A 22,183-nucleotide genomic window follows, 5' to 3' on the forward strand; every position below is an offset into this window, starting at 1 on the left:
GCAAAGAAGAACCCCTATCATTGAGACCGGAGGTGCGGAGGCAGATCGCTGACGCTGAGGCCCTTGGGCTGATCCAGCGTTCCGATTCTCCTTGTCGTCACCTATTTTGATGGTTAAGAAGTCGGTTCTTTTCGTTTCGCGGTGGACTTTCGTGTGTTAGAAGGGCAAGACGATGGACGAGGTCTGCTACCTACCATCTGTCAAGGAATGCCTGGATAGCTTGGCCGGGTCCAGGCTGTTTACCACGCTGGACCTGAACTCGGCTAACTGGCAGCTCCCAGTGGTCCCGGAAGACCAGAGAAAAACGCCATGTACAACAGAGGACGGGAAATGAAATTCCGAGTGATGCCATTTGGGGCTAAGGGGGCGCCTGGATGTTTTCCTCGCCTGATAGCAGAGGTGTTGCGGGCCTGATGGGAAACGGAGTTACTGCATATCTCTGTGATATCATTGTCGGTGGAAAACTGAAGAGGAGCACCTGCACCTGCTGCAAGCTGTGTTGGAGAGACTGAGGTGTGCTGGTTTGACTGTACAGAGCAAGAAAGTGGTGCCCTGCAGGCGGTGGATATGGTTCCTTGGGTACGTTCTGTCATCCCCAGGTCTCGAGCCAGATGCAGAAAAGGTTCAGGTTATCCAGAATTGGCCGCGACCACATACAACCAAACAGTTGAAACAGTTTCTTGGGCTTTGCAATTACTGCAGTGATTCGTGCCACGTCTCCAGGTTGTGGCGGCTCCGCTGCATGAAATCTCTGGAAAGACCACGTTCCAGTGGGATGAACGGAAAGAAAGTGCTTTTCAAGAACTGAAACAGGCCCTCGGCACGTTCGCGCTCTTGCATTTACCAGACATGCAGCACGAATTTGAGGTCAGCACGGATGCATCGGATTTTGATTTGGGCTGTGATCTGTCACAGAGGGACCAATCAGCGGTCGACAGGCCGGCAAGTTTTGCCTCGAAAACCTCTTCAGACAGTGGAAAGAATTGGCACATTCGAGATAAGGGGGTGTTTGCTTCTGTTTTTTGCTTGAGAAAGAAATCAAGACCGTACCTGCTTCGGAGCGCGCTTCAATGGGTTCCCTGACTGTCTGTGGGCCTTCAATGGCTACGCAACACCAAAAGATCCCGAGAGGGCGGTACGCACGCTGGGTTTGAGTTAGAGTGAGGAGTTTAATTTTTCCATACCTTTTCCGTCGCGGCGCCGAGAAAAACCAACACGCTGATGCTCTGTCTCGCGTGATGATCTCGGCACCGGCAGCCAGCGCCCCAGTCTTAGCCACGCGATCTGATCCACCTGGTCGAGGAGGGAATGCGAGATGCCTAGGGGCAGGACGAGGCTTCCAGCGCACTGCGCAATGGAAGCCACGTCTCGACAGAGTGCAGGGTCCAACACAGCCGTCGGTGGCGACAAGCGTGGTTTTGAACCGGTCATTGATAAGGGCAGCGATCTGTTAGTCGTCGTCAAAGCAGGTACGAAGTACACCCCGTCCCGAAGGTCTCATTTCACGTGTTTGAGCCCCAAACGTGACGAGTTCGGACATTTTGGTGCTGGAAGGTCCTGTCAGCCTGCTGAAACAGTCCGGATATATCTGGTGGACAAGAAGAGCAGGATGTCAGGAACTGCTGTTGGAGCTGTTTGGTTGTGCGCACGTTCAAACATCACGCAGCGTCGTTTCACGGCGCCGTTGGAAATGCCCACAGCTCCTTGGCAGCACGTCGCTGTTGACCTGATGGGGGCCGTTCGGACGGCAAACCACAAGGACGGGGTAATCGGTACGTTCTAGTCGCACTGGACCTTCTGACTAAAAGTGTGGAGTTGTCCGCCATTCCAGACAAATCGGCAGAAACCGTCTCCAGCTCGCTGATCGAGAGTGTCGTGTACCGTCACGGTCTCCCGGAATCCATACTGACAGATCGTGGTCTGGAATTTAACAACCAGCATCTGGCGGTGTTGGCACAATAGATGGGCATAGACAAAACAGGGTTAGTGCATTCCATCCACAGTCGAATGGGTTGAATAGATTGAAGAGTTCAATTTTGCCATACATTTCCGTCGCGCTGAGAAAGGGCGACGGAAATGTATGGAAAGGAAAGGGCGAACTAGACAGTCGGTGCCCTGATTAGTCGCAATGTGCAGGAGTCGGGATGCGAGTGGGACAAGTGTCTGGGTGTTGTTAGATTTCAGTATATGTCGGCTCCGCACAACGCCACTGGTAGGTCTATTTTTTATCCAGTTTGGTCGCCAGCCACGCACTCCTGAGATAGCTCGAACGGAGGAAAGTTTTTTTAAGCCGTTTCGGCACAGAGCAGTCTTGGGCCAGAAACCTGGTGAAAACGTTGGTGAGAGCTCACGATGAGGTAGCCAGATGTGAGCAGAAGACAAAACAGGAAAGAGAGGATACTAGTAGAAAAACGGCAAATATGGTCCCTTATCGTCTGGGGGATCGGGTGTGTATGAAGATTCCACCAAAGCCAGGAACACCAGCCCGTTCAACCCCGTTGTTTCAAAAGTTCAACCCCGTGGCGATGGCCCCTTTGTAATGATCAGCTGCCGGCAGGAGAACACATACCGCATCCAAAGAGAGGACAACTTTACGCATCGTTTCATACGTCATTTCGATCAGTTGAAACCTGCGGGAAGAAGGCGGCCGCATCTGACGACCCATGGTGACGGACCAGGGGACAGAGGCAGCTGAGAAGGTGGCAAATGCCGCGGACAGATGGCCAGCGTTGACGTGGAATGAAGGGATGTGGGACTCAGAAAATGGCTCGGAGTCTGAAAATGACGAGTCTGAAAATACCGAGAGACATGTTGAAGAAGCTGAGGTGATGGTTGATCGCTCCACTGAAGCACGAGTAATCCCCCACCGCCGCCGCAGTGAGAGGCGAGGCCGTCCTCCTGAGCGATATGGTGAATGGACCGTGTAGTCTGTACGGTGTGGGAGGGGGAAGGGGGTGTGGATACCGATGGACTAGCAAGCTGGAGAGGGAATAGTATGGTGTATTGCGTTACTAGCGCGCGCGCCTCTGCGGCCGACCGCCGGAGGCGGCGGCCGACCTACCGCCGCGGTCAGCGGTCATCGGGACGTCTGTCGACTGATACCGGTGAGAGCACGCGTATATCACAGTGCATTGTACAGGATGTGATCCCAAACCCAAATGCACTTTTAGCTGTTTGCATTTGAAGATGGTTATGATCCTTTTTGTTTGTCAAGAGTTTGTTATTCAGTGCAGTGCACCATAGGCGGGTGGAGCTCTAGCTACGCCCTCTGATCCGCATGGTTTGGTGCGTGATGTCATATTGTAATTTTTGGATTTGGCTAATCTACCGTCTCCAAGGATATGTAGATGCATTTCTGGTTGGATCATTAACTGGATATGTGTCACAACATGCACCAAAACTGCAATACCTTCTGCACTTCGAAGTGAAGCACACAATTTTGTGCATAACAACCTATAAATTCAGGTTAAGGATTAACTGCATTTAAATGGAACAAAACTTTTGAAGTGTGCTGAAATTTAGGAGGCAAACCTTGAGGATGATTAAAGTTGGCATTGGTGTAGGTATTCCAACTCCAATTGGTCTTTTGATATCAGGTGAAATGAATGATTTGTGGCCATGTAGACTGTTGAGGTTTCATTAAGGCCATGCGTATTGAAGCATTGTCATTTTTTGGAGCATTACATATTCTGTATTGTGGTTGATAATTTTAGAATGGTTCCAGTTACGTGAGTGCCGAAATACCTTCATATCATTGCCCACATTTACCTGTTCACACTATTTTATGCCGTAATGTGCCTGCCCCATTCTTTGTTATAGTCCGGCGTGAAATATGTATGAAACAATCTTCCCTGAAATTAACGGCAGGCCATGCAGGTCACCAAGCATGTCTCTGCAGGCCTCCCATGTCTCCTGAATTCCACTGGTGTTCTTCATCCTGCCAAGCCTGTTCCGGAACTACCAGTGCACGTTCCTCATCTTTACTCCCAGTCTCTGCATCACCAGCTTGATCATCCGACGGTAATGTACCACCCCCTTCTTCCCCTCGTCTTCAGATACGTTTGATCCTGTTGCTCTGACGTGCACCTCTTCATTTCTCATTGTCCGTCACGCACGGCTGCCAAAATGGGGCGAACAAAGGTTCCCTTGAAAGTTCGGCGGAATTTACATGTTGCCTGTGTCACACCTTGATGCGCAAAAGCAATGCTTTCCGCCATGGCACTTGAGCCCACGGCATAACACTGAAAGACTTGAGTGTCAGGTCAAGTCACCTTTGTCAAAGTCAAGTCACCAAGTCAAAGAAAAGGGCGTCAGGGCCGTCACTTTTGTTGGTTGCAGCCGTGAACAGTTTGCAGCGCCCGTGGCTGGCTGTGCCAGCAACAGTGCCGATCATCTGTTCGGCGTGCGTTGCCTTAAGATAGCCGCGAATAGTGACGGCCGCGGTGGTGACGTCATTCAGCCTCTAGTAAAAAGCGTGAAAAGTGCATAAAAAATGTGTGTTATTTGCCGAACGTGTGTGTTTTTTGTTAATTTTCATCCACTTGTGCGCGTGTGTTTGCTGAGCTCGTCCGTCCAATCTGAGATGTTGTTACTTGGATCTCTTGGTTTGTGGGCCGGCTGCTGGCGGCGGTAGACTAACTGACTTACGAACTGTGGCTAGCAGCAGCATCCACATTGCACTTGTACGTAACCGTTATGCGGCACTGCATAGGTCATTGAGACCTTTCGGCTTGTTCGTCTGTGTCTTGTGCAGGCCTTAGGAGCGGTGCCGTTGTATTCGGAGAAAAGGTGCCTGACGTGTTGTCCGATATGATGGTCAGATTGGGATAGATAGATCTGATCTGGTCGGGTCAATGTCTCTTTTCCGTGCTGGCGTGGCTTTTCGCCGACATTGGGGCTCTTTCTATGGAAATCAGACGAAATCCGTCATGGTGACCTCCACGTGGTGGAAAAAGCTGTTGATAATTGCTGTTTACAGAACAAAACTGAAATCTTAAGATATTCATGGCTGGGACCTGCATACATAACCAGCCAGTGATGTTGAGCTAGAATCGCTTTTGAACTAGGGTGGGAGTGAAAAATGTCATCGCAAAAAGACCGTCCGCGAGTGAAAAAAAAATCAATTTACATAAGATGGAACTTATGACGTAGTGACTGACGCTTCAGCAAACAAAGACATCTATTTCAAGTTGGCGTGGACATAATGTCATATACCTGACAAAAATGTTTTGTTTTTAACATGTTAGGCCATTAAAGTGAAACATAATACATTAAAGCATAGCAACTTCATGACAGTGTAATGAGTATAAAAAGTTTATTAACACCAATAATTTGGTGCTGGACTTCGCACTTCAATTCCACAGCATTTTTAACACAAAACAAAGCAAATGAATTCAACAACAAAAAAATAAAATCAGAACGTTTAACAAGCTTAAAGGGCTAAAAAACAACCTTGGACTCCTGCACATCAGCCCATCACCAAGTGAGACACATTACACATACCTCTGGCTTCTGTTAAGATTGGGTCAGGAAAAGCAAACATTTTGTCACTGTTTCTTACAAACTACCAATGCTTATTTCCATCAAAGTAGCCCAGCTATGCGTAACCTAAAGAGGCCTTACTTGTTGTATCTGTTGACAGCAGCACTTATGATACAAACATGATAAAGCTCATTTTTTTCTGGCTGGTTTCAACTTGCCTTCCTATTCAGTTTATTTGTGTATGCCTGTTGACATCAGACAAAGTTGACCACACAAATGAAGGCACATTAAATCACTTTGAACAAATTATTTTGATTGTCATGGTCAACCTCTGTTAAGGGTAATAATGAGTACGTTCCCCAAAACAATGACTCTCCTCCAAAAGTACCACAACGTTTAGATGACCATGTCAGTATTGCTGCTTGCCTTTACCGAGCTGCAGCAAAGGCATCTATTTAGGCCTGTTTATTCATATTTAGCGACATATTTTGGTATGTTGGCGTCCAGGCTGGCCAGGCTAAATAGCCTGGTCTGACTATTTGCGTAATGCTGATATTTACCTCATATTATAATTGCTATGCAGCTTAGAGTATCCCAGTGTTAAAAATATAGTGTATATATGCAGTACAGTCATTTGCCAGTATGCAAACCATGACAACTATGGAAAACATCCGGTTCAAGCAGCCATGAAGGACCAACCAATTCAAGAAATTTGAGACAAATCATCAAGAATATGGAACAAAATAAGCCCATTGCATGCCTTGTGACATAATTTGTCTTTTGACAAATATCGATGGATTAAAACAGAAAATGGCTAACTCTGGCCACAAATCGTGTGTTGAAAGCAGGTAAGGTAAGCAATTACTTGGTCCACAGGGGACTTACTGGCTTTTTCAGGGCACACTTCTTCCTGGTCCCCAAAAACGAAAAGTCAGTACCACATTTTGCACAGTTTGCTGATAGACAGTCACCCCACTCACCCCCAAATATAAATATCAATCACGTCCAACAACCTAGGAGATTGAAATGCGAAACAAGTAAGATATGTGTGTGATGAACATTTTCGGAGGGCAGAATTTCGGCATCAAACACTTCTGTATTAGTGCGTCAGGTCTGTCCCAAGACTCTATATGGCAGCATGAGGATAGCGCTGTCAGGTAGCCTGGTAAGTTAGACACTTGAAAGGCTTGTGTTTATCATTATCGAGCACCGCCATGAGCCAAAAAATGGCTGACCGGGGGCTTAGCAGGGCAAAAGTGGCGGTAAAAATAAGTTCCGTGCTTCAAATTGTCTTCTTCATTCCCTGTGAATTGTTCACTCTTGGGTGCATATCAGATATGTTTGGGCGGCTGGCGAACTAATCCAATTTATGTGTAAATTACGTGCAGGTTTGCAGTTGGAGCATCTTGCAGAGAAATCGGCCAACATTTTAAGGAACAGATAGTGCCTGTAAAGGCAATTGAAAAGGAAAGAAGACTTAAGTGGTATTACACTCCTATGATACCAAGAAAAAGAAAAGTAGTTAAATAAATATAAAGACTGATACTTTTTAGGGAAAATTTGTGTTATCAGCTGATTTGTCTCAAAATTTGTTAAAATAAGTGCTCAAGTGGTAATATTCATCTTGCAAATGTTATTTAGAAGACATTTCTTGAATTAAACGACTCCTGCATTTTGGGAGTGATGCAATTTAATGGTCAGGTTTCTTCGGGTAAAAGAAATGCGTGGAGCAAAACTCTCTACCAGGCCTTGCTCATGTTTGCGCCAGGCTCTGCTTTCGTGATGTGGTGGTGAGGCAAAAAACTGGGGGTGCGTGAAAACCTTGCATTCGGCACACTGCTGCCGATTGTGATGCATTTTGTAAACAAACCAAACTTGGTGCGTGCAAGCGGCTGGAATCGCTGGGGGGTCTTGGGCTTGAAGGTACCTGGCGCCCTTGCTCTGTGCATGCATAGACAAGATTCAGATGTAGGTGAGGCAGGACATAGCCATAGGTGTCCAGGTTCTGTGGAGCCTCGTTTATGCTTTATGGTTTCAAGTGAGCTCGGTTTTGGATGACATCTGAAAATCTCAGAAAGGGAAATATGGGTTCGGCATGCGCGATTAGACAATGTCAGGCAGGAGTACAAATTCACATAAAATATGGGGAAGAGGAGTGAAAAATTCATTCTCATAGGGTGCTGCTTTACACCCCAAGTCGGCAATTCTAGGACACTGCATGAACATGCATCTAAATCTTCGTTTTAAGAAGAGGTGTATTGAGAGAATACCGATCATTTAGAATCTGTCGAATTTAAGTAAGACTTCTGTCTTCGAAGAAAGGGCATCACATTGGCAGCGTGCCAATTATTGAGTGTTCTCCAATTGAAACGCGCTGTTTTGTCAGACACTTGGTGCCTGATGAATGAATGGTGGCATTAGGCAGCTACTTGCGCATTTTTCGCCTGAACTCAAGTTATCAGTGGCATGGACGAATATAAAGAGGGCTGTAATCATCCAGCAGAAACACGGGACAACGGTTTCAGGGCATCACTTATCATATACTCTTGTCAAAGATAGTCAGCAGGATTCCGCCAGTCTCTTTCAGCGGAAGAATCTGATGCGACGTTTAACACCGTGCCGGTGTTTTAGTTGCTACCTGGAAAGGAAAAATATCCAGGATTATATATATATATATATATATATATATATATATATATATATATATATATATATATATATATATACACACATATATACACGTCACGGTGTGTCCTATGCACATGCGTTTCAACTGTGATGTTGCTGGTTTATGAAACATGCCCATTTTAACATCAAATTTCGACCTCCCCTTAAGGTTTTTTTTTACATCCGCACACCCTACCAAAAAATGATTTTGGAACACTGCGGGGCGGCAACATCCCGGCTGTCGGTGCCGGTTGTCGGTGCTACCGCATGGTCATCTTTGGCCATGCCATCTTTCGCTTGCGATATCTTGTGCTACCTTTGTCATGGAATTCCCCGGCCTACGTTAATGGCATGCCCTGAAACCTGCAGGTAAATCGATGGCTTGAATTGTCATCACGGGCGCCGTAGCGATAGTCTTTTCTGTGGCTGGCGTACCGCACAATATGTTCCCTTACACATATCAGCCAAATGTCCTCATCTCGCGCATGCCTGGCGCTCCTTACTGCCTTGCCTGCCTGCTACGTAAATCTCAGTTCATTGATAAGACGGTAGTAATAGCCTTATTCCTCGGATAACAGCCAGGGGAACGGAGATATAGATGCGCTGATATGTCGGCAACATATCTTTATCGAAACGAAAGGCAAAAGTGAAGCTGTGACGGCCCTGAAAAGTGAAGCTGTGACGGCCCTGAAAAGTGAATTGTGACAGCCCTGAAAAGTGAATTGACATCCACGACTTATGAAAATATCAGCTCCTGGGCTTTGGACTTACCACTTTGAGATCACAGACACACACTGCACGTGAATTGCATGTTAAAAATTGTGCTAAAATCATATGGTATGCATTCCTTCCATGGCGTTTTTCCTGCAGCGGTCACGCGATTTATGTACATCCACGTCTGCCGTTTGCGCAGTGCGAACGGTATTACCAACTCGCTTCCCCAATGGACCCGAAACTTCCCGTTTAAGCTAACTTATCTGAATGGCGACGGCAAACTTCTCTCGCCGACCGGTGTCATGGGGTGGTGCTGCGGATGCCTTTACGGCGGGCCGGCTTGACGACGACGGCGCCCGCTCCCCCGGCTACCTGTCCCGTATCTGCGGTCTGGGCTGGCCTTCACCTGTGGCTCGGAGCTGGAGAGACGGTGGCTGCGGCCGCGGCTATCAGTATGGGGCCCAGGCTGCAGGATATTTGTTCTCATGACACTTCTTAAGCCTACTTCCCAGAGTTCTGCGATGGATGTCGCGTACTGCTGTAGACGACACGGGGCAGGGGAGGGACGGGGGAGGACGAACCGGGCACTCGTGGCGTCATTTGGTTTGAGCTGTGTGACGTTCAGTCGGAGCGGTTTTCCCAGAAAGAAAACGTAAACTTGGTGCGGGGCGGCGCCGTGCCTGCCGAGGGGGAGGCAGCGTACCCGCCGAGGGGAGACGGCGTACCCGCCGAGGGGAGGCGGTGTGCCCGCCGAGGGGAGGCAGCGTGCCCGCCGAGGGGAAGGCTGCGTATCCGCCGAGGGGAGGCGGCGTACCCGCCGAGGGGAGGCGGTGTGCCCGCCGATAGGAGGCAGCGTGCCCGCCGAGGGGACGCAGCGTGCCCGCCGAGGGGGAGGCAGCGTACCTGCCGAGGGGAGGCGGCGTACCCGCCGAGCGGAGGCGGTGCACCCGCCGAGCGGAGGCAGCGTACCTGCCGAGGGGAGGCAGCGTGATCGCCGTGGTGGAGGCAGCGTGGTCGCCGGGGCTGGAGGTGGTGTACCCGCCGGGGGGAGGCGGCGCACCCGCCAAGGGGAGGCATCGTTCGGTAATGGGACGCCCACTGTCTTCATCATCCATTGGGCTCGGCGAAGTGACGATTGGGCTGGTCACCATGCGTGCATTGTGACGTGGTACCCCGAGGCGCCGACACTCGCTGATCCCCTGCTCTGTGTTATTGAACTGTAAAGAGGAGGAGCCCGGGGCCAAGCTGGCCTCAGCAATATGCGTTCTTGTGTTGCGAGTAACTGGTCTTCGATTACCAAAAGGTACTGGTTAAACGATGTTATCAAACAATCGTTAATATATATTAGGACAGAACTCGACGTTTCATGGCAGCCCTCAGGGTCACGGGTGGCCCTCCCGTTGTTCGTGATATATACCAATGGTTTATTGATCACGTCGTTTAGCGAGTAAGCCCTGGTGTGCTTAAGGTCAGTTGTTTGCGGCGTACTAACTTAGAATGCTGAAAAACCAGTGGCTGAAAGTGAAAGTGCTTCTTGCGCACATAAATGGGACTCAACGAAGCGGTGACGTGTTGCTGGAATAGGATGTGGGAGCTGTTACATGTCAGCTGTTGAGTACATTTACCAGGAACATTATGCACATAGATAAGACAGTAGTTAGAGCCTTATTCGTGGTAGAAAAACCAGGAAAATTGAGATGTAGATGCATTAATATTTCGGCGACATGCTTTTTTGGAAACGAATAGCAGAAGTAAATTATTATTTCAAGTAACGTAAAAAATATTGATTCAATTTACTTCTGCAATTCGTTTTTATAAAGACAAGTTTCCGAAATATCAGCGCATCTCTATTTCCATCCTCCTGTTCTTTGTACGAGGAATAAGACTAGTACTACTGCTTTGTCTATGTGTTGTTACATGTATTTTAGCACTTTCAGGAAGCTGTGTGGTGAATAGAACGAGTGTGGTGTGTCGGATGAATAGGAGCAGTAGGTTGGAGCTGGGTGGAGGGAGCTGTGTTCATTGTACTTGAGATTGCAAGAATCCGTGGCGGAAGGCAGGGACAGGTATTAAGTAACGTTTTTGTGACTACGGGTAGGCGAGAGTGGGAGTCTTGAGCTCTGTGGCGTGTATCTCGTGCGTGGGGGGAGGGCGGCCTACGCAGGCTCGTTTTCGCGCTGGCCCGGGCAGGGCCGTTTCTCTCACCGCTGTGTGAGGAGTGGGCGACGGAGCTGGCTTCGGCTGCAGTCGGGGCTGTGTGCGGCGGGGTGGTCGTGCCGTGCCGCCACCCAGCCGGTGAGCCAGTGGCTGCGGCCGGTCGGCCGCGGCGCGCCGTCCGCTTCGTGCGACGACACCGCCGCCGGTCCGGCCGGTTTTTAGAGGCGGCCAACCGGCTCTGGCCTGCGCACGTGCTGGCCCGTTTACGGACTGGTCGGCGCCAGCTGACGGCTGTCGATCACGGCATCATCGTGGCCAGATGACATCAGCGCATCGCGGCGCGCCCGGCGTCGGCGGCGGTCAGCGCCAGCTTTCGCTGCGCTGTTTTTCCTGCGGCCGCCCCGGCCGCCGCCTACGGCTTCCGGCGGAAGCGACGGCCACCGCCGGAGCGGCCCGGCCGGTCCGCAGATGCGGCAGCAGCTGGGGCCGGAGCCGGACTTGGAGCCGGGCGCGCACCGCGTCGGCGCGTGGTCCGGAGCCCCGGCGCCAGACGCCGCTTCAGTAACAGACTGGCGCGGCTCTGCGGTCGGCCGGCACCGGGAACGGCCGCGCCGGCGCCCGGCCAGCCGCGCCGCGCCGCCGCCGCCGGCCGCCGGCTCCTGAGCCGACGGCCGGCGGCCGGTTCGCGGCGCAGGTGCTGGCGGCGGCGCGGAGGGGCGGGGCGGCGTTGCGCCGTCTGCCGCCCAGCAACAGCAGGGCTGCGCCCCGCCGCGCGATCACGACCTTCGCCCCCCCCCCCTCCCCCGGCGGGCAGGGGCGGCGCCAGGAGGTCGGTAGCCAGGGGTGGAGATGGCACCCCACCCCGCTCGCGGGCCGGTGAAACACGACGGCCTGGCGCGGCTGCCGGCGGCGCTTGCTGGCGGGTGGCCACTGAAGCTGCCCTTTGGTGACCCTCGTGCACTTGAGCTGCTCTGGAGCGGCAAAAGTCGAGTGAGAAAGTATCCAGGACATTCGGTTATTGCACAGCGCCCGGGTCGGCCCCTAATGTGGCCGAATGACCTACGCCCGGAAGAAATTAGCAAACAAGGGATGTGGCGCAGCTTCACAGCAAAATAATCCAGCAGGAAGCCCGAATCTGCACGACCAGCTGCTGGCACACAGTGGTGCGCAGTTTCAGTCTCAGGCCTGTCGTAATCAGGGAGGGCATGTTTTTTATGGGTTGGGCGGGTGACGCAAGATTCGCTGCTGCTCTGTTGATGTAATCTCCGGTGTTGATAGTACAGACACTATTGGATAGTGCAGGTGGATAGCTCCCTGAGGTGCGTAGCTGGCTTAGGCCTCACAGGGAAGCGTCCTCTCAAATTAGGTGTATGCCTATGGCTCTCTGCCAGCCCTGGGACGACGCATGGGGCTTGCTTATGTAGACTGATGTCTGCTGGTTTGAATATTGTTTTTGCGTTGAAGGCTCGAGACAATATTTCAGGGTATTCTTGGATAACCAAATACCACCCAGACCAGCTGTCCGCGATTCTCATTTATCTTGGTATTCATTAGGTAGTTGTACGGTTATGCTGTGGTCACATGAGCGATCGTTGTTATTGCATTGGGACTTTGCAGGACATGTATTAGCTCCACACCACGCTTGCACCACTAAGAGTGGCATGCCTTTTAACGTTGAGCACACCATGTTCTCGGAGGAGTTGGGCTTTGTTGATGCGGCGGTGGCAGTATTGGGGCCAGCCGTTCCTTCGGGACCCGCTAAGCCGTCCCAAAAGGTCACGCTGTCAATTTAATGGCACCTTGACGGCGCCGAAGTAGGTAATAAAGACAGTGCCGACTGTTCGCCGTCGGGGTTTCGGTGCGGGCTCGGCAGCCGGCGGGGCCGGCGGGCAGCATTCCTTGCGGGCTCAGATGTGTGGGCACGACAGTAGGGCGCCGACGTCGTCGTCGTGGTTCGTCGCCCGGCGCCTCCGCTCCCCGCCATTGGGGCCAGTTACCGGCGGGACTGACAGCAGCTCGCCTCCTCCCCGCCACCGCGCTGGACGGCGGCCCGCGCCCTCTCCAGTCCGCTGCCCGCGTCGGTCTGCAGGCCGCCAGACGGCGGCGCGGGCGGCCAGCGCCGGTCCCGTGCCGGGAGGCTGCGTGTCTGCCGGCGTGCCGTGCGCCGCTCCCTCTGGCGGCACTGCCGTGTAACGTCGCCTTCCCCGCCGGCCGCCAGGTGGTTCCATGGCCACCTACCGGGACGCGAGGCCGAGAAGTTGATGCTGGAGAAGGGCAAGAACGGCAGCTTCCTGGTGCGGGAGTCGCTGAGCAAGCCTGGCGACTACGTCCTGTCCGTGAGAACTGATGATCGGATCACGCACGTCATGATACGCTGTCAGGTGAGAGACAAGACCCAGGTGGGGTAGGGCTTTGACGGTGCTGCCTCGCTTTTAACGCAACGCAGGTAAACACGGTATTGGAGCTGGTTGAGTTTTGCGAGGAGACCGACTCGAGCGTGCTCTGACGCGTCCGTGTATCAACCCATCCATCGTATTCTGGCGCAGCCCCCCGTGTCCGGAGACACGCAGGAAACCTCACAAAATGTGGAGCGTTGCGCTGCCAAAAGTGGATAGCCTGTCTTCTGTGTGGTTGTCTTCAGACGGAGTGTAATGACGAGCCTTCGATGGCAATCGCTGGTGCGTGGTGCAGCGCCGACTGCGGAGTGCGTCGGGCGGCGCGTGGTGCCAGTGAGGCTGCAGCCGCCCGCCAGCGGCGTGCGCTGACGCGTGTGACGCCCCCCTAGGACGGCAAGTACGACGTGGGCGGCGGCACGCGCTTCGACAGCCTGGCCGAACTGGTGGACAACTACAAGCGGAACCCGATGGTGGAGACGACCGGCACCGTGGTGCACCTGAAAATGCCCTTCAACGCCACGCGCATCAACGCCAGCGGCATCGACAACCGCGTCAGGGAGCTACAGGTCAAGGTCATCTCCCGTCAGCGCTGTCGCCTGACATCGGCCAGGGCTGGCGGGGCGCATTTGTTACAGTGTGACGCCCACTGGCATTCATGGCATCGCGCCCCGCATTCGTCTCCTGTCACGGTGCTCTGACGTGTTCGTCTCACGGCGCTGGCGGGGTCCCGCATTCTTCCACGGCCGCTGGCGACGGCTCGCATCAGTCCCCCGTCGCCGGGGCACGTCGCGTTCATCTGTCGTCCTCGATCCGTGTCTCGGCCGTCCCCTGTCGAGGGGCGTGACGGGCCGCGCCGGACGCCGCCCGGTGACTCGGCCACCGTTGTGTGACGAGCCGCGCCGGACGCCGCCCGGTGACCCTCGGCCACCGCTGTGTGACGAGCCGCACCGGACGCCGCCCGTTGACCCTCGGTCACCGCTGTGCGACGAGCCGCACCGGACGCCGCCCGTTGACCCTCGGCCACCGCTGTGTGACGAGCCGCACCGGACGCCGCCCGTTGACCCTCGGCCACCGCTGTGTGACGAGCCGCACCGGACGCTGGTCGGTGACCCTCGGCCACCGCTGTGTGACGAGCCGCACCGGACGCCGCCCGGTGACCCTCGGCCACCGCTGTGTGACGAGCCGCACCGGACGCCGCCTGGTGATCCTCGGCCACCGCTGTGTGACGAGCCGCACCGGACGCCGCCCGTTGACCCTCGGTCACCGCTGTGCGACGAGCCGCACCGGACGCCGCCCGGTGACCCTCGGCCACCGCTGTGTGACGAGCCGCACTGAACACCGCCCGGTGACCCCCGGCCACCGCTGTGTGACGAGCCGCACCGGACGCCGCCCGGTGACCCTCGGCCACCGCTGTGTGACGAGCCGCACCGGACGCCGCCCGGTGACCCTTGGCCACCGCTGTGTGACGAGCCGTGCCGGACGCTGGTCGGTGACTCTCGGCCACCGCTGTGTGGCGAGCCGCACGGGACGCCGCCCGGTGACCCTCGGCCACCGCTGTGTGACGAGCCGCACCGGACGCTGGTCGGTGACCCTCGGCCATCGCCGTGTGACGAGCCGCGCCGGACGCTGGTCGGTGACCCTCGGCCACCGCTGTGTGACGAGCCGCACCGGACGCCGCCCGGTGACCCTCGGCCACCGCTGTGTGACGAGCCGCACCGGACGCCGCCCGTTGACCCTCGGCCACCGCTGTGTGACGAACCGCGCCGGACGCCGCCCGGTGACCCTCGGCCACCGCTGTGTGACGAGCCGCACCGGACGCTGGTCGGTGACCCTCGGCCACCGCTGTGCGACGAGCCGCACCGGACGCCGCCCGGTGACCCTTGGCCACCGCTGTGTGACGAACCGCGCCGGACGCCGCCCGTTGACCCTCGGCCACCGCTGTGTGACGAGCCGCACAGACGCCGCCCGTTGACCCTCGGCCACCGCTGTCCGCAGAAGGAGCACGGACCGACCAACGGCAACAACGCCGGCTTCTGGGAGGAGTTCGAGTCGCTGCAGCAGCAGGAGTGCAAGCACCTGTACTCGCGCAAGGAGGGCCAGCGGCCGGAGAGCCGCAACAAGAACCGATATAAGAACATCTTGCCGTTTGACCACACGCGCGTCATCCTGCGGGACCGGGACGGGCTGGGACCGGGCGCCGATTACATCAACGCAAACTACATCACGGTGAGTGGAGTGATCAGCCGCAGGACGGCGGGCTGTGGAACTGTGGCTGCGGAACGGTCGGCGCTGTCCCGACCAACCGGCGTGATGTCTCTCGTGTTGTGCCTGTCGTCATCTCGGCCGGATGTCTTCTGAGCGGATCGTCGGTGGCTGATCCGGAAACGCCGCGGGATCTCATCATTTCGAGCGTGGGCGGTGTGCTGTCACGAGCGCCACTGACGCACGCTCGTTTGCGTGCTGAGGTTTTCAGGTTGTCCGCCGCCCTCCACACATGTTTGTTTCTTTCAGGTTCAGTGCTCCCGGCAGTGTCTTGACTTGTAAACCTCTGGCCGCATCAGCCTCGCACGTCATGCCATGTTCCAGAGGCATTATCTGACCTAGGCCGCATATCCCTTCTGCTTGCCGGGCTCGGTTGGATGACTGGAGTATCGCGTAGTCGCGTTGCGGTTGTTGTCATGTCACAAACTACAGACCTTTGCCTTTCAACACTGGGCAGAGATCTAGTTTCCTGACTGCACACCTTAGGTGGTGCTCGTGCGTGTGATGGTTATGTGCCGGCCTTCGTGCTGCAAAATGCCGACTGGATCAGCGCCGCGATCTGCTAGCTGTCGAGGCCGGCCTGCGGGCTCGTTGCTAGGAGTGCCTCGCCAGCGCCTGTTTTAATTCAGATGCATTTTATCGCGCTTATCCGCCCGTGGCCACCCGTGGCGGGCCGTCTCCCGCCGCTGGGGACGGAGCTCATCGGACCCTGCTTTGTGCCGGGGCTGTTTGTCTTGTGCGGGTGGTGCGCTCGGGCCGGCCGTGGCCGCTGGTGGGCACGGCCGGGTCGACCCCTTTGGCCGCCGACCACTCACCGGGCGCTCATGGTGTCGCCGCCAGCCGGAGGAGGACACGCTGGCGGGCGAGGGCCCCACCAAGACGTACATCGCCACCCAGGGCTGTCTGCCCACCACCGTGGCGGACCTCTGGTGGATGATCTGGCAGGAGAACTCGCGCGTCATCGTCATGACCACCAAGGAGATCGAGCGCAGCAGGGTGAGTGGCGAGAGAGAGAGAGAGAGAGAGAGAGAGAGAGAGAGAGAGAGAGAGAGAGAGAGAGAGAGAGATAGAGAGAGAGAGAGAGAGAGAGAGAGAGAGAGAGAGAAGAGAGATAGAGAGAGAGGCTATGAAGAGAGAGAGAGAGAAGAGAGGACAGAGAGAGAGAGAGAGAGAGGGAGAGAGATAGAATGGGAGAGAGAGAGAGAGAAGAGAGGGAGAGGGAGAGTGAGAGGGAGAGGGGAGTGGAGAGGAGAGGGTAAGGGAGAGGGAGAGAGGAGAGGGGGAGAGGGGAAGGAGGGGAGAGGAGAGGGAGAGGGGGGGAGGGAAGGGAGGGAGGAGAGGGGAAGGGAGAGAGGGGGGAGGGGAGAGGGGAGGGAGGGGAGAAGAGGGAAGGGGAGGGAGAGGGGAAGGGGAGAGAAAGGGAGAGAGGGAGAGGAGAGGGGGGAGAGGAGGGAGAGGGAGAGGGAAGGGAGGCGGGGAGGGAGGAGAGAGAGAGAGAGAGAGAGAGGAGAGAGAGAGAGAGAGAGGGGGGGGCGCCTCCGGTGTAGACGCTGGGCCGGATCTCCGGCGCTGCCTGCGGTATTCGCGCTAGCGGGAGTCGGCAATGTAGAATACTCCCGCTTGTCACTTCTCGTCCTCTCATTTCATTGAGTACGTGCGCCAACCAATGTAAAGAGCGCTGGAGACTGGTCTCAAGATTCCCGTTAACAATTACTTTGAGACGGTTCTTGGAAGGTGTATAAACAGCTCAAATGAGCGGCACCATCATAGCTTTTACGTGTCGTAAGCTCTGCACAATTGTACCACGAACGCGGCTCAAGTTGCGCCAAAGCTCCGTATCGATCCGTAGCAAATAGTAACGACCTGTCAGAATGCAGGGTATCTCAGAGCTGGAAGCCATTTCGAGATATTATGACTGTTTGATATTATGACTGACCAACCTGTAAGTTGTCCGTTTGGACCACGCCCTGCCGCTGATCGGCCTAGCACCCGCCTGATCTGTCCTGGCTTGGGTAGTATGACGGCATCGGCTGCCGCCGTAGTACCAGACCCTGATCCGGTGCCGGGCGTGTCTGGCGGTGGCGCTTGGTCTGACGGCGTCGGCTGCTGCCGTAGTGCCAGACCCTGATCCGGTGCCGGGCGTGTCTGGCGGGGACACCTGGTCTGACGGCGTCGGTTGCTGCCGTAGTGCTGGACGCTGTTCCGGCGCCGAATGTGTTTGAGGGTGACGCCTGGTGTGACGGTTTCGGCTGCTGTCGTGGTGCTGGACGCTGTTCCGGCGCCTGGTGTGTCTGAGGGTGACGCCTGGTGTCTGGCCGCAGGGCAAGTGCGCGCGGTACTGGCCCGAGGAGGACGAGGAGAAGACGTACGGCAGCGTGACGGTGACCAACCTGTCCGAGTCCACCAACGTCGACTACACACTGCGCGCCTTCTCCGTCAAAAAGAAGGGGGCCAACGAGGAGCGAAAAATCTATCATTACCACTTCACCGTGAGTATGGCGGGGTGTCTTCTGGAGAGCTGGACGCGAACGCGGCACTCATATCGAGATCACAGAACGCCTCCGTCGTACGTGCGTGGACCGCACTTTCGTGTCTACGGGAGTTAATGACGCATTGAGTATGCTTTTATGAAAGGATTTTTTAGTCCATATGATGGCGGCATACACGTTTTTACATGAGCCTCACCCGTCCCGTGACGTCTTTACGTCATCCGTAGCCCTCTTGTTGGACGGTCGCCGCGGGGAGACGGCGTGCTGCGTGACAAGGGCCGTCACACTGCAGTGCAGGGCCAGCCGGAGAGGCGTCAGTCTGGTCACATTGTCCAGTGCGTGGGGCCGGCTGTTGGCCGGAGCGAGCGTTGAACTGCGCCCGCTTGTGCGGCGTCCATCAGCTGTCACCCCTGTAGGCTCTGTGGGCTGACTGGCGAGCGGGACCGCTCTGGCCGCCGCGCCCCGGCCGCCGCCCGCACTGGCGATACGAAACGCTACTCTTCGTCTCCTGCGGCGGACACGGCCCTCTTAGCGGAGGCGGTGCCGACGGCCGCTCCTCTGACGCGTTCGCTGGCGGCAGGCGTGGCCCGACCACGGCGTGCCGTCCGACCCGGGCTGCGTGCTCAACTTCCTGCACGACGTGAACTCGCAGCAGGAGGGCATCGCCGGCGCCGGCCCCATCGTCGTGCACTGCTCGGCCGGCATCGGTCGCACCGGCACCTTCATCGTGATCGACATGATCCTCAGCCAGATCGACCGGCAAGGTGGGCGCGCTGCTGCGGCGCCGGCCGCGCGGCAGCGGCGGCGCTGCGAGCGGAGCCCCGGACCGGCCGACTCGAGGGCTTTGTGGGGCGGATGTGACGTACGAGGCGGCGTCGGCGTGCGTGGAATACAGCCGGGAGATGGCAGCGTTGCAGGCAGTAGTCAGTTATTCGAGATTGCAGAACTGCGTTCTCGCGAGTGGGCGGGCAGCGGTACGTTTGCCAGTGTCAGTCGTGTTACAAGTCATGCACATCTCGAGGGGAATGTTCCGCATTTGAAGATGCTGAAGCAAGCGGCAGATATGATGAAGTAAGCTCATTTAAAACTCGCGATTTCCGTCTAAGTGGAAAAGACTGCTCTGGACAGCACAGTATTTATCCAGTAATTGTGCCCCTTACCACGGCATTGTTTGATTGCGTCATAGAACGCTTGTATGACGTTAGAGGTGCTGCCAAACTGGCCGTGCAAAATTGCCACCCTGGCATCTGCATGCTAGGGTAGGGTGGCCCATCTGCAACTTATTGTGCTAGGTGGCACAAAACGTGACTTGTGTTTGGATTTTGCGCGGCCTGCACGGCATAGATCGAGAGCCAATTGAAGTCCGTTATGTATGGGTACCGTGCGCACGAACGCTGGACGTGAACGACCTGACGATTGTATCCACCTTGACCTTGAACGACGCATGTCCAATGGGGTGGCAGTATTTGAGCGACGTTTGTGTGGCGTGATGTCGGCAGGCCTGGACACGGAGATCGACATCCAGAGGACCATCCAGCAGGTGCGCTCCCAGCGCTCGGGAATGGTGCAGACCGAGGCCCAGTACAAGTTCGTCTACCTGGCCGTGCAGCATTATATTGAGACGCTGCAGCTGAAGCTTCAGGCGGAACAGGTGAGCCGGACGGGACGGGACGGGACGGGACGGGACGGGACGGGACTGGGACTGGGACTGGGACTGGGACTGGGACTGGGACTGGGACCGGGATGGGGACGAGGACGTGACCGGTACTGCGACCGGAACCTGGGCCGGGGCCGGAACAGAGACGCTGGGCGCCCGCTCTTCACGTGTCTTCTGACCCGATTGCCACTATGGCACCATGTGTTTGCCTCAGCTTGGTCACCGTGACACAGTCGTAATAGGTGGGCTTGTGTACGTCGGTCACGGTGGCGTGGCTCCCCTTTGATTTTTTTTCTCTGCGGATGTGGTGACAAATTATTTTGGTCGCGGCCGACATATTGTGTCGTCAGCTGCTCAACCCGCGGCTGCTGGCGTTCTGTGCGGTCGTGCTCCAGAGCCACACTCATAAATAGTGGTGACACGGCATACTGCCGAGCATGTGGGAATACGTTACCCATATTGCCATGGGAGTGTAGTGCATGTGGGAAGTTCGTTACCCCGGTATGTTGGGACGGAGGATGACCTGACTGACTGGCCCACCTCTGTGCTGCTGGTGTAGCCTGCCCCGGGCCGCCTCTAGCCAGCTGGCTTGGTCTGACCCCTGCCCGACATGCAGCTTGACTCTGGTTGCCTGTCCGGCTGACCGAACTTGACCTGACCCCTCCCTCCCCCAGGTGAGCCAGAAGATGGGCCGCGAGTACACCAACATCCGGTACTCGACGGAGTCGGCAGGCGCGCCGACTGACTCGAAGGAGGCCAAGGCGTTGTCGCGCTCCACCATGTCGCTGCCGACCAGTCCGTCACCTGTGCCGAGCGTGCCGCTCTCGGCGGCGCCCGAGCGGCATATGGCCAGCCGTGCCGTCTCCGAAAACCAGCTGACCAGGTACGGACCGGCCGCCGCTGTGGCGGCGCACGACCGACCACTACATAATCCCTGCCCAGAGTCTCCACGGTCCGCTGTTGTGATGGGTCAGGCGTCATGCGTGTGGAAGGATCTGTGTTAGGGACTGTGTTCGGAGCCGGGCGAGTCGCTGACGCGCGCTAAGTGTTCTCTTCGTGTTCGGGCGTTGTGTGGGCGCGCCGTATCGTCGCGGGCCCGCGGCCGGGCTGGGCGCTAACGGCGTGCGGCACCGCCCGTAGGTCGCCGGAGCTGACCGACTTCCCGCGCCAGATCTACGCCAACGTGCCGCTGGCGGGCAAGGAGCGCGCCGCGGCGGCGGCCGCCGCCGGGCCGCCGCCGTTCGCCGCGCCCCGGCCGCCCAAGTCCTGATGGCCGGCCGCCCGTCCGGCTCTCTGTGATATCTGCTGACGCTCTCGGCCCCGGCCCCCGGCTCCTCCTCTCCTGTCCTCCCGCGCCGCGGCGGCGGCCTCATGTCTTTCTAACGGAGCGGCGCGCGGCGGTTTTGTTAGTTCAGTCGGCGTCTGTCGAGTATTGTCGTTATTCTGTGATATAGTGTCCCGGCAGAGGGTGGCCGTTCGGCCGGCCCCGTTTGATTTTGTTTGGGCGGCGGTGGCCCGTCTCGGCGGGGTTCGTCAGCCGCTCCTGTGACGTCCGACGGGCGCTCCGTTGGCGTCTCGGCCGCCCTGCCGATATCTGCTTGCAGGGCGGTGTGTTCGGTTTTTAAAGGAATTTCACCTTGCCTGTGGTAGGACAATCCGGCTCTGCGTTCGATAAGCCAAAGGAGGTGAAATGTGTTTGTTGCGCCGTCGCCCGTCTTGCGAGGTAGCCGTGCGCGGCCGTGTCTTCCGGCTGCCCGGGCGGCGCAGAAGACTGCACAACTGCGCTCCCCGCGCGCGCGCGCGTGCGCCTGGTCCAGCGGCAGCCGCAGCCCGGTCCCCTTCCCATCCCCGTTCCCGTCCCCATTCCCTCCCGCCCCCCCCCCCCCTCCCATCCCCCTTCTTCCCCCGCCGTCCCTGGCCCAGTTAGACAAGGAATAGCGATTATTGTGTTTATTTTACAGAACTCGTGAAGGCGTGACGCGATTACTGGACTATTGTAATTGTCTAGCGCTGTGAGATGTGTAAAGGAAGACTGATTTCTTTTTTACTCAGTCATATATTCGCAGCTGATGGTCCGCTAAAATATATTTGGAACGACGTGCTAACGCGAACTTTGTGTGCGTGCTAAGTGAACAATCATGATTGATTTGCAACAAATCAATTCGTACTCTTGCTCCATGCATCAGTACCGTTTGACACTGCCTGAATGTGGTAATACACCTCCTGTCGTGCACATGCGAGGACAGGGTCGGCTGTTGCTGCGTATTTGGCACCTAGCTGCCACCGTCCTTACCCCACGTGGGCAGTTGCTGGTGGCGGCGCGCAGGACAGCTCGCGATGGTCTTGGACTGTTCGGTAAG

General features: G+C 56.2%; 1 protein-coding gene across 2 annotated transcripts; it reads left to right on the forward strand.

Moving 5' to 3' along the window:
• The first annotated feature begins 3,480 nt into the window (after window positions 1–3,480).
• On the forward strand, window positions 3,481–21,693 carry LOC119096349 (tyrosine-protein phosphatase corkscrew). 2 transcript variants are annotated; one of them, XM_037219196.1, is made up of 10 exons: window positions 3,481–4,020; window positions 13,238–13,400; window positions 13,805–13,987; window positions 15,411–15,641; window positions 16,518–16,673; window positions 17,999–18,166; window positions 18,747–18,930; window positions 19,666–19,817; window positions 20,498–20,706; window positions 20,964–21,693. In XM_037219196.1, exons 2-10 carry the CDS (start codon window positions 13,281–13,283, stop codon window positions 21,091–21,093), a joined length of 1,533 nt encoding a protein of 510 aa, XP_037075091.1. In that variant the 5' UTR covers window positions 3,481–4,020; window positions 13,238–13,280; the 3' UTR covers window positions 21,094–21,693. The 2 variants fall into 2 exon arrangements, with proteins under 2 accessions (XP_037075091.1, XP_037075092.1); XM_037219197.1 differs by having other exon boundaries at window positions 3,483–4,020; window positions 13,805–13,981.
• Window positions 21,694–22,183: the final 490 nt, after the last annotated feature.

This window comes from Pollicipes pollicipes, unplaced genomic scaffold, assembly GCF_011947565.3.
Source record: "Pollicipes pollicipes isolate AB1234 unplaced genomic scaffold, Ppol_2.1 Scaffold_4295;HRSCAF=5057_pilon_pilon_pilon, whole genome shotgun sequence".
NCBI lineage: Eukaryota > Metazoa > Arthropoda > Thecostraca > Pollicipedomorpha > Pollicipedidae > Pollicipes > Pollicipes pollicipes.

Coding starts and splice junctions, on each gene's coding strand:
- LOC119096349 (XM_037219196.1), top strand. CDS start 13,281: ATGCTGGAGAAGGGCAAGAACGGCAGCTTCCTGGTGCGGGAGTCGCTG. Junction 18,167..18,746: donor TCTATCATTACCACTTCACC/GTGAGTATGGCG, acceptor CGCTGGCGGCAG/GCGTGGCCCGACCACGGCGT. Junction 18,931..19,665: donor CAGCCAGATCGACCGGCAAG/GTGGGCGCGCTG, acceptor TGATGTCGGCAG/GCCTGGACACGGAGATCGAC.